This window comes from Dermochelys coriacea, chromosome 1 (assembly GCF_009764565.3).
Source record: "Dermochelys coriacea isolate rDerCor1 chromosome 1, rDerCor1.pri.v4, whole genome shotgun sequence".
NCBI lineage: Eukaryota > Metazoa > Chordata > Testudines > Dermochelyidae > Dermochelys > Dermochelys coriacea.
In genome coordinates, this window is record NC_050068.2 from 328,226,567 (window position 1) to 328,243,745 (window position 17,179).

The following is a 17,179-nucleotide window of genomic DNA, read 5'->3' on the forward strand; positions in this document are numbered from 1 at the left end:
TGTTTCCATATATTTTTCACATTATTGTTCAGCTGAGAGAGGTAACATTGGCGACACCTCCTGGATTCTTAGAGCTATAATATCAATTGGAAATGCATGTTACTTTGCAGAGGAGATGAATGGACATATTTTAATAACTAGCACTACAAAACTGCTTATGATGTGATATGAGATGTGACCTTTCCCAAAATGATTTATAAACAAACTTTCTGAAATCCTTCTTAATACCAACTGTGCTGGCAGTAAAAATAAATTGTATGCTACAAAAAGTGAAGTTGAATGTCAACGCTTAGAGCAGATATCCCCAAACTGTGGGGTATGCCCCCTAGTAGGGCATGGAGGAATGTTCAGGTGGGTGCTCTGGGCCTGGGCCAGCCACCATGGTGGGTGGGGAGGGAGCGCCATCCAGCCCAGCCCTGCACTGCCTTGCCCCCGCTCTGCTCAGACCCCGCCCCCAGCCACGGCCCTGGCTCCCAGCCCACACCTGGCCCTGTCCCCGTCCCCAGCCTCGATGTGGCTCTGCGTCTGGCTGCTGGCCCAGCCTCGGCCCTTGGCCGTGACTCTGTTCCTGGGACAAGGCTAGGGTCCGGGCCAGGAATGGAGCCGCACCTGGCTGCCGCCCCCCACCACAGCCCAGATGCAGCTCTGCTCCTGCCCTCGGCCTCAGGCTGCAGCTCCGTTCCCGGCCCTGCTCCCAGCCCCAGATCCACCCCCAGCTGCGGCTCCAGCTTCGGCCCCCTTACCCCGTCCGCATCTTCTCTCCTCCTCCCCCCCCCCCGAAGCTGTGGCCCTGCTCGGGGGGGGGGGGGCGCTGACAGGGGTAAGTGGGGGGCGCAACCTTGAAAAGTTTGCGGATCACTGGCTTAGAGTTAAATACAGACTTTGACAGTTTATGCAGTTATTAATCTGAATAGCAACACTGACAGCATTAACTGTTGTAATTAGTTGCTGGTTTTGCCTTATGAACAAGTGTTCTTTTCTGTAAAGTTGCTTTTTAGATTTTTTTTATTTATGTTGATCAGAAACTTATTTGTTAGTTCTTCATGCTGAATTCAATAAGACTTATTAAAATAGTATGTAATGTCTAAAACATCCACACTGAAGCCAATCAAAATGTAAAGCCATACTAGTCTGGTACAATTTAAGTATTTACTTCCTGTAATTATTATATTAAAATGCCTTGTGATATGAGCAACAAGAATGAATAAATTTACAGTCTTCTGATGATTCTTACACAATCATCATGTGAAGTTACTTTTAACTCGTCATAAAGGGTACTGGGAAACTGATCTGTTCCCATTTCTAGCTTCCTTAACAAAATGGTGTGGCTCCTTAGATGTTTGAGAGCAGAGTGGTAATACTTCTTAGCCCTGGTCTACACTAGGAGTTGAGGTCGAATTTAGCAGCGTTAAATCGATTTAACCCTGCACCCATCCACACAACGAAGACCTTTTTTTGACTTAAAGGGCTCTTAAAATCGATTTCCTTACTCCACCCCCGACAAGGGGATTAGCGCTGAAATAGGCCTTGCCAGGTCGAATTTGGGGTACTGTGGATGCAATTAGACGGTATTGGTCTCTGGGAGCTATCCCAGAGTGCTCCATTGTGACAGTTCTGGACAGCACTCTCAACTCAGATGCACTAGCCAGGTAGACAGGACAAGGCACACGAACTTTTGAATTTCAGTGTCCTGTTTGGCCAGCGTGGCAAGCTGCAGGTGAGTGCAGAGCTCATCAGCAGAGGTGACCATGATGGAGTCCCTGAATTGCAAAAGAGCTCCAGCATGGACCGAACGGGAGGTACGGGATCTGATCGGTGTATGGGGAGAAAGAAAAGGAGTACTTGTGGCACCTTAGAGACTAACAAATTTGTTAGTCTCTAAGGTGCCACAAGTACTCCTTTTCTTTTTGCAAATACAGATTAACACGGCTGCTACTCTGAAACCTGTATGGGGAGAGGAATCCGTGCTATCAGAACTCAGTTCCAGTTTTTGAAATGCCAAAACGTTCGTCAAAATCTCCCAGGGCATGAAGGACAGAGGCCATAACAGGGACCCGAAGCAGTGCTGCATGAAACTTAAGGAGCTGAGGCAAGCCAACCAGAGAGGCAAATGGCTGCTCCGGGTCAGAGCCTCAAACATGCTGCTTCTATGATGAGCTGCATGCATTTTAGGGGGTTCAGCAACCACTATCCCAGCTGTGGTGTTTGACTCTCTTTCAATGGAGATGGAGGCAACACGGAAGCAGGTTTTGGGGACGAAGATGATGATGATGATGATGATGGCGCACAGCAAGCAAGTGGAGAAACTGGTTTTCCCGACAGCCAGGAACTGTTTCTCACCCTGGACCTGGAGCCAGTACCCCCCCCCCCCATAACCCACCTAAGGCTGCCTCCCGGACCCACCAGGCGGAGAAGGGACCTCTGGTGAGTGTACCTTTTTAAAATAGTATACATGGTTTAAAAGCAAGCATGTTTAATGATTGATTTTGCTCTGGCATTCGCGGGTCTCCTGGATGTACTCCCAAAGTCTTTACAAAAGATTTCTGGGGAGGGTAGCTTTATTCTGTCCACCATGGTAGGACACTTTACCACTCCAGGCCAGTAGCACGTACTCGGGAATCATTGTAGAACAAAGCATTGCAGTGTACGTTTGCTGGCGTTCAAACAAAATCCGTTCTTTATCTGTTTGTATTATCCTCAGGAGAGTGATATCATTCATGGTCACCTGGTTGAAATAGGGTGCTTTTCTTAAGGGGACATTCAGAGGTGCCCTTTCCTGCTGGGTTGTTTGCCTGTGGCTGAACAGAAATGTTCCACGCTGTTAGCCACAGGGCGGGGTGAGAGGCTAGCCACGCGGTGGGGGGGAGGCAAAATGCGACCTTGGAACGAAAGCACGTGTGCTATGTATGTAATGTTAACAGCAAGGTTTACTGTGAAAGAATGTACCCATTGTTCTATAAAATGTGTCTTTTTAAATACCACTGTCCCTTTTTTTTTCCACCAGCTGCATGTTTCACAAGGATCACAGGATCTTCTTCCCAGAGGCTAGTGAAGATTAGAAGGCGAAAAAAATGCACTCGTGATGAAATGTTCTGAGCTCATGTCTTCCCACACTGACAGAACACAGACAAATGCATGGAGGCAGATGATATCAGATTGCAGGAAAGCACAAAATGATCGGGAGGAGAGGTGGCGGGCTGAAGCTGAAACGTGGTGGCAGCATGATGAGAGGAGGCAGGATTCAGTGCTGAGGCTGCTGGAGGATCAAACTAATATGCTCCAGCATATGGTTGAGCTGCAGGAAAGGCAGCTGGATCACAGACCGCTACAGCCCCTGTGTAACCAACTGCCCTCCTCCCCAAGTTCAATAGCCTCCTCACCCAGACTACCAAGAATGTGGTGGGGGGGCCTTCAGCCACTCCACCCCAGAGGATTGCCCAAGCAACAGAAGGCTGGCATTCAATAAGTTTTTTAAAGTTTTTTAAACTTTTTTAAAGTGCTGTGTGGCCTAGTCCTTCCCTCCTCCACCACCCCTCTCTGGCTACCTTGGCAGTTATCCCCTATTTGTGTGATGAATACATGAATGTGAAGCAACAATACTTTATTGCCTCTGCAAGCGGTGATTGAAGGGAGGTGGGGAGGGTGGTTAGCTTACAGGGAAGTAGAGTGAACCAAGGGGTAGGGGGGTTTCATCAAGGAGAAACAAACAGAACTTTCACACCATAGCCTGGCCAGTCATGAAACTGGTTTTCAAAGCTTCTCTGATGCGCACTGCGTCCTCCTGTGCTCTTCTAACCGCCCTGGTATCTGGCTGTGTGTAAACAGCGGCCAGGCGATTTGTCTCAACCTCCCACCCCGCCATAAATGTCTTCCCCCTTACTCTCTCAGATATTGTGGAGTGCACAGCAAGCAGTAATAACAGTGGGAATATTGGTTTCACTGAGGGCTAACCGAGTCAGTAAACTGCGCCAGCATGCTTTTAAATGTCCAAATGCACATTCTGCCACCATTCTGCACTTGCTCAGCCTGTAGTTGAACAGCTCCCGACTACTGTCGAGGGTGCCTGTGTATGGCTTCATGAGCCATGGCATTAAGGGGCAGGCTGGGTCCCCAAGGATAACTATAGGCATTTCAACATCCCCCAACAGTTATTTTCTGGTCTGGGAATAAAGTTCCTTCCTGCAGTTTTTGAAACAGACCAGAGTTTCTGAAGATGCGAGCGTCATGTACCTTTCCCGGCATCCCACATTGATGTTGGTGAAACGTCCCTTGTGATTCACCAGTGCTTGCAGCACTATTGAAAAGTACCCTTTTCGGTTTATGTACTCACTGGCTTGGTCCTCTGGTGCCAAGATAGGGATATGGGTTCCGTCTATGGCCCCACCACAGTTAGGGAATCCCATTGCAGCAAAGCCATCCACTATGACCTGCTCATTTCCCAGGGTCACTGCCCTTGATACCAGCAGATCTTTGATTGCGTTGGCTACTTGGATCACAGCAGCCCCCACAGTAGATTTGCCCACTCCAAATTGATTCCCGACTGACCGGTAGCTGTCTAGTGTTACAAGCTTCCACAGGGCTATTGCCACTCACTTCTGAACTCTGAGGGCTGCTCTCATCTTGGTATTCATGCATTTCAGGGCAGGGGAAAGCAAGTCACAAAGTTCCATGAAAGTGCCCTTATGCATGCGAAAGTTTCGCAGCCACTGGGAATCGTCCCAGACCTGCAACACAATGCGGTCCCACCAGTCTGTGCTTGTTTCCTGGGCCCAGAATCGACATTCCACTGCATGAACCTGCTCTATTAGCACCATGATGCCCGCATTGCCAGGGACCGCGCTTTGAGAGAAGTCTGTGTCCATGTCCTCATCACTCTCGTAACCGCGCTGACATTGCCTACTCGTCCAGTTTTGCTTTGCCAGGTTCTGGTGCTGCATATACTTCTGGATAATACGTGTGGTGTTTAATGTGCTCCTAATTGCCAAAATGATCTGAGCAGGCTCCATGCTTGCCGTGGTATGGTGTCTGCACAGAAAAAAGGCGTGGAACGATTGGACTGAGGGAACTGTGTGATAGCTACCCACAGTACAACACTCTGGAAGTTGACGCTAGCCTCGGTACTGTGGAAGCACTCCGCTGAGTTAATGCACTTAGAACATTTTGTGTGGGGATACGCACAATTGACTATATAAAAACGATTTCTAAAAAAACGACTTGTATAAATTCGACCTAATTTCGTAGTGTAGACATACCCTTAATGTGATTTATCCAGCATGAAGAAAGTGTCATAGATTAAAACTATTCAAGGCTTGAATCATCCAAAGAAGTAGTCACAAATCCTCTGTGGTTTTTATGAGAGATCAGAGGGTTCAGACATTCTAGTTTTGGAGGGACATTTGGACAGGGTTGTGAAAACTTTTTCTTTTTGCTGTGCCTAAAAGGAAACAAGAAAAACTAGAACTGTCTAGAAGCTTACAGAAGAAAGGGAATGAGTGGAACAATTGTTGATCAGAGAGGGGTTGGTTGCCGGATGGAATCCTTTGTCACTGGAAGTTGAAGAGGAGAGTGGGTGGAGTTGTGAACTACTAGGACTTCGGTTAGACTCTAGAAACTTCTAGGAGGTGGGCAAAGAATCAGATAAACATAGTTTTCTTAAAAACAAAACCCAAAAAGGTACCCAAAACAAACCTGGTTAACATCTTATTTTAAATCCACTAGTTTCTCATTCTTACTGTAAATGGGTAATTAATGTTTAGTGATTGTGTGCAAATTTAGGTTCACACACACTCTGAATGAATACTATTGTATTGGGTGTGCAAAAAGCTAGATGTCTAAATGGCCATTTTCACACAGTTGTGGTTGCTGTGTGCTCACATGTGAGCAAACACATGTTCCCTTTTTGTGTGTGTGCATGGGCTACCATCATCTTTTCTGAAAGTCTGAACCTGTGGCTTAACATGTTAGCTTCCCTTCCACATCCCAATCACGCTAGGGATTTGTCTGCATATTTCTCTGAATTGTGTGCGTCTCCACTGTTCCAATAGGAAAAGCAGAGGGAACTGACCAAGGATTGTTTTATGCTGTTCTCCGGACAGCGCCATTGGAACATGTGCATTGGGCTAGAGTAACACATGCAATTCTCTCCTGCAAGACTAGTGATGAAGAGAGAGAGTTTATTTAAAAAAAAATTACAAAGAAAAAGGGATTATATATATGTGTGGTTGGTTGTTGAGTTGGGGAGAGGTAAATTGGTTGGTCTCTCCATCTGTCTATCTTGGCAAGGCAAACTTAGACCCTGAGTGCTTAGAATGAGTCTCTTCAGAATTCAGTGAGATGGTGATTGATGCTAGGACTCTTTGTTATCCCTGCAGTTGTCCCCATGTACAGTAACTCCTCACTTGAAGTTATCCCAGTTAACGTTGTATCGTTGTTACGTTGCTGATCAATTAGGGAACATGCTCTTTTAAAGTTGTGCAGTGCTCCCTTATAATGTCGTTTGGCAGCCGCCTGCTTTGTCCACTGCTTGCAGGAAGAGCAGCCCGTTGCAGCTAGCTGGTGGGGGCTTGGAACCAGGGTGGACTGGCAGCCCCCCTATCGGCTCAGTGCTCCCCTAAGTTCCCTGTGCAGCAGCTGCCCAGCAGGCTATCAATTGCCGTAGTTCAGCTGTCCCTCCCCCCACTGCCATGTGCTGCTCCTGCCCTCTCTTTGCCTTGGAGCTGCTCCCTGGAGCCTCCTGCTTGCTGTGGGCAGAGGGGAAGAGGGGGGCTAATGTTGGTGTCCCCCTGCACCCTGCTTACCCCATCTTCCATAGAGCAGGGGGGACTCACGACAGGGCTCAGGAGGGAGGGAGCTTCCGGGCAGTAGCTGCCCTCTCAGCTTGCTGACCAACTTAAAAAGGCAGTGTACTTAGTGGAGTCAGCATACTTAAAGGGGCAATGTGCATTTCTCTCTCACACGGTCTGTCTCTTTCTCTATCTGCTATTCTGTCTCCCCTCCCTCCATTCGTGCTGCTTTGTAGTGTGTGAGGCTACGTTAACAATGAGTTAACACTTGAGGGCGCAGCCGATTGCTAGTTCATCATTTAGCAGTAAGGCATTCTCTGGGAAATATCCCGCACTCTGACTTCACCACCTCAACCAAGCCTCACAATCATCATCGCTGTGTACCAGTATTATTTTGTTTGTTTAAAATGTATTGTGTGTGTGTGTGTGTGTGTGTGTGTGTGTGTATATGTGTATATATATATATATAGGCTTTTGTCTGGTGAAAAAAATTTCTCTGGAACCTAATTCCCCCCCCCCCGCCCCATTTACATTAATTCTTATGGGGAGATTGGATTCGCTTAACATAGTTTTGCTTAAAGTCGCATTTTTCAGGAACATAACTACAACGTTGAGCGAGGAGTTACTGTACATTTCCTCAATCGCTACTCTTTTTTTTTTTTAGCACTTAAAAAAAATAAAGTGAAAGTTACTCTTTGAACCAAATTCTACTGTGACATTGGTGCATTCCTGATACAGACCAACTTAAACAAGGGCTTCCTTCACTAAATTTGTTTTTGTATGACATGTACCTCAATCATTCCTGTCCAGAATGTAGGAACAAGCTTTCATTTCTCTCTTCCACCCGCCTACACATACTTGCTGCCAACCTCACCCCTGGACCTGACCCTAATTCTTATTCCATTCATTCAGAAATTTAGAGAGCATTACAGCTTCTTGGGTATATTCCTAATTTTAGAATATTCTGTATAATGATGATCTCTTGGAGTTAGTCTCAGAGCAGAACTTCATAGCTAATTTCAGTCTTGTGCTCAGGAAAGCTGCTTTGTTTCCAGCTTCCACAGTTGATCCTACTCCCCAGGAGAACTTGAAAGTTTTAGATGCAACATAGGGCAAGCAATTACAAAGCTCCTTTGACTACTGATGATGATTTTTCTTTACTGGAAGGAGTTAAACTAAAAGTAATGTTACTGACTTTATTCAAATCCTAGAAGAGGAGAGACAGGTGACCTGCACTACATTAAAAGGAAACGATTCCGTCAAGTTATTCAAATGACATCCTAAACTAAAAGGGTGTCACGACAGTAGTTTGAGAGATTAGATGTTGCCAGGAACTCGTGAGTTCTAATTCTGGCTCTGACACTGATTATCTCTGGAGCCAAATCAATTTATCAAATCAAATTATCCCATCTACCCCATTTTTCCTCATCTTTAAAATGTTCTTTTTTGGGGGGAAGTATTGGGAGGATTGCTCAAAATGCTACCTGAGTGCTATTATGATATAGATGTCAAATTAATTCATTGCAGCATTGTTTGGGTTTTATAACACGACTTTGAGACTCTTAAATTGTTTAAAATTGAAATTATTTTTAGCACAGCTACCATTGGAATGTATAGAAAGTAATGTGGTTGCTCTAAATCAGTGGTTCTCAAAGCCGGTCCACCGCTTGTTCAGGGAAAGCCCCTGGTGGGCTGGACCAGTTTGTTTACCTGCCGCATCTGCAGGATCGGCCGATCGTAGCTCCCACTGTCCGTAGTTCGTCGCTCCAGGCCAGTGGGGGCTGCGAGAAGGGTGGCCAGCATGTCCCTTGGCACACGCCTCTTCCCGCAGCCCCCATTGGCCTGGAGCGACGAACTGCGGACAGTGGGAGCTGCGATCGGCCGATCCTGCAGATGCGGCAGGTAAACAAACTGGTCCAGCCCACCAGGGGCTTTCCCTGAACAAGCGGTGGACCGGCTTTGAGAACCACCGCTCTAAGTAAAGGGACTTAGGTTAAGGTACTGACTCTGACAAAGCGACAAAAGTAAAATTCCTTATAGAATCTCCTTAATGGATGGACCTCTTGGAAATAAAAATGCCAATAAAGCACTTGTGTTCAATAAGCAAAATATACAAAATGTTCTCTTTATGTATTTATATGTTTAAAGTAACAACATATATGAGGCTAATAGACTTCTAAGAGCCACTTGCCTGGCAAATATAACTTCTGATTGTGTGGGTGTATAGTAGGTTATGTGATGACAATAACAATAAATCAAATCCAGTACTTGTGCTCTGGGTGACTTGTTTACTGGGTTTTTTGTTTGTTTTTTAAATCAGAGTTAATCACAGTGCCCACTTTTGTATTTAATAGTGTCAGGAGAGGGGAAAAATGGTCTTGTGGCTAAGGCACTGTCCTGGGATTCAAAATCTACTTTCAGTCACCAGCTCTGCCACAGACTTCCTGTGTAATCTTGAAGTCATTGATCTCTCTGCATCTGCTCTCAGTCTGTAAAATATAGAAGTGCTTACAGAGGTGTTGTGAAGATAATTTTTTGTGAGGTGCTCTGATGTATGTACTCTCCCTGCTTTAAGTACCTAAACAATTCTATATAACAGTTCAGTGTGTTTTTTAAAAAAAAATCTATCTAGTTCCTGAAGGACCCATTAACATGGGAAATTTAGGAAATTTTTTTTTGCTAGAGACAACTTATTTTCTGTATCTTTCTTTTCCCCTCCCCCTTTTTCTGTTTATAAACATCTTGCAGGAAATCAGTTTTTTTTATTTTAGATGTCCTATTCCTCTGTTGAAGTCAGTGTTCTGTGTGACAGTGGGATTATGATTTTTATGATAAGTGAAGAGTAAACATCGGGTACAGAAGCTCTTGTTAAAACAGTTCTTAATTGGGATAAAACTGACTTACATTGTTTGGCACTCAATTCTGTTACCCTTAGTGAGGGTTGTACCTTGCTCCCTTAGTAGTCCCATGATACTGCTGAATCTGAATAAGCATGGCACAGTTGAGTCCTAAGTGAGGTGGGCTCTTTATGACTGACAGGAAACTGAAGACCTGTGAGAAAATAGAATTTTTTCACTTTTGCAACATTAGCTACAACTAGGGACTGTAGAACATTCACATGAAGGATCCTAGCACGCTAACACTAATAAATAATAAAATAAAGCTATTTGCAACTTGTGAATGCCATGACATGTAGTCTGCCAACTTCTGTCCTTAGGACTAAATAATTCTTTTTTTACCTTTAACACTATATATATAATATATATATATATATATATGACGAAATTGTTTTATGTCCTAAATGTGTTTTTAATTATGTATAAAGCATTTTGGACACCTGCCAGGTTAAATGGGGCTCTGTTTGTGTAAATTCAGAGCTGTGTATCTATTGAATGTTTTCCATACAGTGGCTATGGGCCTTTGAGAAGGGATACTGTAAATAAATTGCCACCTACAGACTAACAGGTATAATAAATAAGATCCTGTGGTGCTGTGTTCCAGAAAAATCCATTTAATTGAATACCTTCTCTCTTACAGACCAGTAATCACCTCCTTGGGCCAAAGCCATTCCCCCTGGACAGATTGTTAGCAATATTGTACAGTATTGTGGACAACAAAGTTGCTCCAACTGCAAATATATTTTCCCAGGTGAGTACAGATTTACTTGTTTTTTTTGTTGTATTTTTAGATTGCCTGGAACTTCTGAAAAGATTTACTGTGTTCTCTCAGAAATAGTCATAAGCTTGGGGTGTTTTGACTTTACAGTATAATTAATCCTCTGGATTAATTAAGCTTTCTGTCATCTAATGAGAAATGAGCTATATGTCAGCAGTTTAAACCTAAGATTCTGGATAATTCTTTTTCTTCATAATTATGAATTAAAAAATCCATCTCTGTAATGCTCAAACATTTTAATTGCTAACTTCCTGGATTCTGGAATGTGATCTGCACCGGTGGGTCTCTGTGCCAGCATAGATTCAGTTGAAGTCGATTAGGGAGTACTTGCATGCTTAAAGTTAAATACGTATATAAGTGTTTGGAGGATCATGACAGTCACGAGAAAAAAAAGTCCATTCAATTACGTCATGTAATGGCAGACAGCTAAAAAGTGGCAAGTTTTTAAAGTGCTTATATACAATACTAGAAGTCTAAATAATAAGATGGGCGAACTAGAGTGCCTCATATTAAATGAGGATATTGATATAATAGGCATCACAGAAACTCGGTGAAATTAGGATAATCAATGGGACACAGTAATACCAGGATACAAAATATATCGGAAGGACAGAACAGGTCATGATGGTGGGGGAGTGGCACTATATGTGAAAGAAAGTGTAGAATCAAATGAACCAGACTATAACATAGAATCTCTATGGATAGTAATTCCATGCTTGAATAATAAGAATATAGCAGTAGGGATATATTACTGACCACCTGACTAGGATGGTGATAGTGACTGTAAAATACTCAGGGAGATGAGAGGCTACTAAAATAAACTCAATAATAATGGGGGATTTCAACTATCCTCATATTGACTGGGTACATATCACCTCAGGAAGGGATGCAGAGATACTTTCTTGACACCTTAAATGACTGCTTCTTGGAGCAGCTAGTCCTGGAACCAAAAGGAGGGGAGGCAATTCTTGATTTAGTGTTAAGTGGAGCACAGGATCAGGTTCAAGTGGTGAATATAGCTGGACCGCTTGGTAATAGTGACCATAATATAATTAAATATAACATCCCTGTGGCAAGGAAAACATCACAGTGGCCCAACCCTGTAGCATTTAACTTCAGAAAGGGGAACTACACAAAAATGAGGTTAGTTAAACAGAAATTAAAAGGTACAGCACCAAAAGTAAAATCCCTGCAAGCTGCATAGAAACTTTTTTTTAAAGACACCATAATAGAGGCTCAACTTAAATGAATACCCCAAATTAAAAAACATAAGAGAACCAAAAAAGAGCCACCATGGCTAAACAACAAAGTAAAAGAAGCAGTGAGAGGCAAAAAAGTAGCCTTTTAAAAAGTGGAAGTTAAATCCTAATAAGGAAAATAGAAAGGAGCATAAACTCTGGCAAATCAAATTCTTTTTTGTCCTTCCTAATTATATTTTTACACTTGAACAACAGCTAGCCATAAACTCAAAAAGTAATAGCAAAAAATGGTTTTAAGTACATCAGAAGCAGGAAGCCTGCTAAACAACTAGTGGGGTCACTGGCCGATTGAGATGCTAAAGGAGCACTCAAGGACGATAAGGCCATTGTGGAGAAACTAAATGAATTCTTTGCATCGGTCTTCACTGTTTAGGATGTGAGGGAGATTCCCAAACCTGAGCCATTCTTTTTAAGTGACAAATCTGAGGAACTGTCCCAGCTTGAGGGGTCACTAGAGGAGGTTTTGGAACAAATTGATAAACTAAACAGTAATAAGTCACCAGGACCAGATGGTATTCACCCAAGAGTTCTGAAGAAACTCAAATGTGAAATTGCAGGACTACTAATTGTCATCTGTAACCTATCATTTAAATCAGCTTTTGTACTAAATGACTGGTGAAGCTGATTTTTTAAAAAGGCTCCAGAGGTGGCCCCGGCAATTGCAGACCATTAATCCTGACTTCGGTACCGGGCAAAGTATGTAAAGAACAAAATTGTCAGACACATAGATGAACATAATTTGTTGGGGAATAGTCAACATGGTTTTTGTAAAGGGAAATCATGCCTCACCAATCTACTAGAATTCTCTGAGAGGGTCAACAAGCATGTGAACAAGGGGGATCCAGTGGATATATTGTATTTAGATTTTCAGAAAGCATTTGACATGGTCCCTCACCAAAGGCTCTTAAGCAAAATAAGCAGTCATGGGATAAGAGGGAAGGTTCTCTCATGGATTGCTAACTGGTTAAAAGATAGGGAACAAAGGGAAGGAATAAATGGTCAGTTTTCAGAATGGAGAGAGGTAAATAGTGGTGTCCTCTAGGGGTGTGTACTGGGCCCAGTCCTATTCAACATGTTAATACATGATCTGGAAAAAGGGGTAAACAGTGAGATGGCAATATTCGAAGATGGTTAAGTCCGAAGCAGACTTCAAAGACATACAAAAGGATCTCTCGGAACTAGGTGCCTGGGCAACAAAATGGCAGATGAAATTCAGTGTTGATAAATGTATAGTAATTCACATTGGAAAGCATAATCCCAACTCTGTGTGTGTGTGTGTATGTATGTATGTATGTATGTGTATGTATGTATGTATGTGTATATATATATATAATATATATAAAGTGATGAGGTCTAAATTAGCGGTTACCATTCAAGAAAGAGATCTTGGAGTCATTGTGGATAGTTCTCTGAAAATGTCCGCTCAAGGTACATCGGCAGTCAAAGCTAACAGAATGTTGGGAATCATTAAGAAAGGGATAAATAATAACACAGAAAATATATAATTATAAAAATATAATTTCCTCTATATAAATCCATGGTATGCCTACATCTTGAATACTGTGTGCAGATGTGGTCACCCCATCTCAAAAAAGATGTATTAGAATTGGAAAAGGTTCAGAAAAGGGCAACAAAAATGATAAGGGTATGGAACAGCTTCCGTATGAGGAGAGATTAATAAAACTGGGACTTTTCAGTTTGGAAAAAAGACGACTAAGGGATATGATACAGGTCTATAAAATCATGACTGGTGTGGAGAAAGTAAATAAGGAAGTGTTGTTTGTTCCCTCTCATAACACAAGAACTACAAGTCACCAAATGAAATTAATAGGCAGCAGGTTTCAAACAAACAAAAGGAAGTATTTTTTTTTTTCACACTACGCACAGTCAACCTGTGGAGCTCCTTGCCAGAGGATGTTGTGAAGGCCAAGACTATAACAGGGTTCAAAAAAGAACTAGATAAATTCATGGAGGTTAGGTCCATTAATGACTGTTAGCCAGGATGGGCAGGGATGGTGTCCCTCACCTCTGTTTGCCAGAAGCTGGGAGTGGGCGACGGGATGGATCACTTGATGATTTCCTGTTCTGTTCATTCCCTCTGGGGCACTTGGCATTGGCCACTGTCGGAAGACAGGATATTGGGCTAGATGGACCTTTGGTCTGACCCAGTATTGCTGTTCTTATGTTCTTAAATTAAGGCATCCTTTACTGTATTACAGCAATGGGTAATGGTCAACAAAAGGTACGGGGAAAGGTTATGGGTTCCAGCAGTGAAAGATCACACGAGATGTTTGTTGTGATATGCACATCTTTTTATCTTGGCTCCTTTTCGATGGAACCTTATTGATTATCTTTATTGAATATTGTCTTCAAGTACTTGTTTTTAACTATCCTATATACAATCCTAAATCCTTAATGAAATAACATTTCAGTAGATGGCAGCATAACTATAGTATATGGTGTACAGAAACAAACCTACAGTTTTCATTAGCAGTTTGGATTTATCAAGCAGCAATAGCTGCTCCATTTTTAACGTTGAAGCTAGCTATAAATCTTACTCTCAACACTCTCACCTTCACCTTTGAGGATCACTATAAATCTCTAATACTTTCCTGCTTTCCTCTTTTATTCCTCTTAAGTTGCCTCTTATCATTTGCTTTCAAAAACTGGTTTTCCCTGTGCTTTTTCTGTTTGCGCCAGAGCTGCATCTCTGAGGGAATAAGTTCTAATATGCTTAATTATAGTTAGATTTTTACATCCTTTTTAACCCCCGCCCCTCAAAAACAAAACAAAACAAAAACACCCAAAAAAACAACAACAAAAAACCTCAGTGTTAGGTACTGAACACTTAAGATATCCTTGCTGTCATATAACCCTTCTTCAATATTAGACATACAATTTGTACATAGCATATTTCCCTCCCTAGCTCTCTGTGGTATGTTACAGGATAAATATTTAAAAAACAAACACATCATGCTAATTTAAAATGTACACTAGATGGCATTGTTGTCAAGTTACATCTTTAAAAGTTAAAGTTTTCCTCTTAAATATATGTAGATTAAACTTTTAAAAACTGCAATAAATAACAAGGTTATAATAAACATCCAACAACCAAGAGAAATCTAAAGCTAAGGGTTGTCAATCAACTTTGAGCTTGAATTTTATGGATTTTTCACTGATTGTGATATCTTTTATTACATTAGATTTTCAATTAAATAAAAAAAAGTTCTCCAAGTTTCTAACTGGAATATCAAATACATTTTAACAGAATATAATTTAAGTTTTAAAACCAGAATTTAAAATAGGTTGAACAAGTTTTTATTGTTTTTAAGCATTTATAAGACTATTTTGATATTTCACTAATCATATTGCAAGCCTTTTCTCATTAAAGGTTTTGTTCATTAAAATAAAGAATTGAGAATTGTATAATTCCTACAAAATCTGGTTATTTTGCTAGTCTGTATATATAAAACTTTGTGGAATCCACAAATAAGAAGCTATATGAAAATTGGTACTGTACACTGTTTAAAAATGTTTTTCAAAGTAATAGTTGGCTTTTAGTTTGTTCAACAGTATTTTATTTTATCTACTTTGATCCACAGAGGAAAATCTATATATTAGAGCCACTTGTTATATTTAGGTACAATCTCACCATGAATTTTCAAAAACATGAGCCCATCTCATCTCTAAAGTTTATTAACTTTCAGCAAAAAATGCTAATCACTAGTAAAGGCTGCTGTAAGATCTAGAATATGTCATTGACGATGTCTTGTTTCTCATTTCTGTGCCAAATTTCTATCCATGCAGAAATTCTACTCATTAACTTTTCAAAATAAGTCTTTCCATCAATAAATAATGAAAAGACGTACAGATTTTTAATTTTCTGTTAATGCTAAGATTTATTAAATCTAATTGTGGTGGGTTTTTTTTTAACCATATAGACCTTCAAGGTGTAATTTGAAGATTCATCTGGGTTTTGCCTTTTATTGTTAGTCATAGCCCTTAATAAATGGGCCTTCCTTTAACTTTTTATGTGAGTAAATGTATTCTTTTTTTTGGTATAATTGAACTTTCTGGTTGAGATGTATGAGACCAAATTTTTCCTGGTGTAACTCCACTAGAATCAACAAAGTTATACTGGGAATGAATTTGGCCCATTCATTTTCTTTTCATTTCCTCTCTTGTTAGCATAGACTTTCAGCAAATCAAACTTCTCTCAAAAGAAATTTGTCTTAATTACCACTTTAAATGTTGAAACTGATTTTGGCCTTAGTACTGTGTTTTTAAATACAGTTTCACACATTTGCAGAGAATATCTAATGTATTTGAGGGAAAATTAAGAGATTTCCCCCCTCCCCCCTGCATTTCTATTATTACTGTGTGTGTTCGCCTGTGAAGGCCTTCTAGTCACTTGAAAGATTTTGAATTATCTTTTTCTTCTGAAATGTTTATTTTTTTTTCAACTGGATTGTTCTAATTGGCCAGAGATAAGACATTACTGGAAATGGTAAGATTAATATATTAAAAATAGTTTTAAAATGTTTCCAATAGGTTGCTTTTCTGTCATTGAATTCATTTTTTGACAAGGCATCAATATTTCTTGAACTTACGGGGAAAAAAGGGCAGATAGAAAGCAAGCTCCTAAACCACTGTGAAGTTCTAGAATGAGGAAACATACTATTTTAGAGGTTATTCTTTAGACACGCTTTTGTCTAATCATTTAATAAGCTGAAGATTTTATATTTGCCTTTCATAATTCCTTAATATAACTTTCTATACCTGGGTGAACATACATAAATACAGTTGATCCTATTGGGTTGGGCATTTGTCAAATCAACTTTGAGAACAAATGTTATTAATGAAAAATGGGAATAAATCCTACAATTACATAAGGCCCTAAAAATAGTGGAGCCACCATGATTTGCTGGTGCAGATTGAATAAAGGCCGTAGAGGATTCCATCTTCTACACACCACTGAGCCCTGCTTTATAGCACATCTCTGACAGCCCTATGGGACAACTGGGGTGTAGTCAGTGTCTATGCCTGAATCCAAGTGTATATGTGGATCCACTAGCTAAAACCTCGGTGTAGGGCAGGTACTATCACTGCAGTTTGGTTGTTGGAGAAGCTACTTAGTTGCTTTATGCGCATTGGGAGGAAGATTCTGTGAGTCCATTTAATTTTGCCTTTGCATGAGGGATGAGAATTTGGCTTTAGTTGTGCAGCATTTAAGAGAGAAAACTATTGAAGATTATTGTATTTTTCTTGTTGCCTGTTTAAAGCCTACTAGGTATTAATAAAAACCATACTTGTGAATTTATGTATGATTTATCTGTATAGTTCTCTTCTCCCGCTAGTTCCTAGGTGGTTTCTTCTGTGCCACCTTTTATATATGGAACACCTTCCCTGAACTAATCTGTTAAACTACTACACTGTAGTCCTCCAAATCCCTCCTTAAGACTT

General features: G+C 41.2%; 1 protein-coding gene across 10 annotated transcripts in view; it reads left to right on the forward strand.

Annotated features, from left to right (window-relative positions):
• The window catches only part of ORC5 (origin recognition complex subunit 5), a 134,228-nt gene that overhangs the window by 57,706 nt on the left and 59,343 nt on the right, over positions 1-17,179 (forward strand). For all 10 annotated transcript variants that reach the window (XR_006275719.1, XR_006275718.1, XM_038420206.1 and 7 more), the window contains exon 13: positions 10,320-10,430. Coding sequence is in view for 8 of the 10 variants with exons in the window: in XM_038420206.1 (XP_038276134.1) it covers positions 10,320-10,430 (111 nt within the window). In the remaining 2 variants the exon portion in view is untranslated. The remainder of the gene's footprint in view (positions 1-10,319; positions 10,431-17,179) is intronic.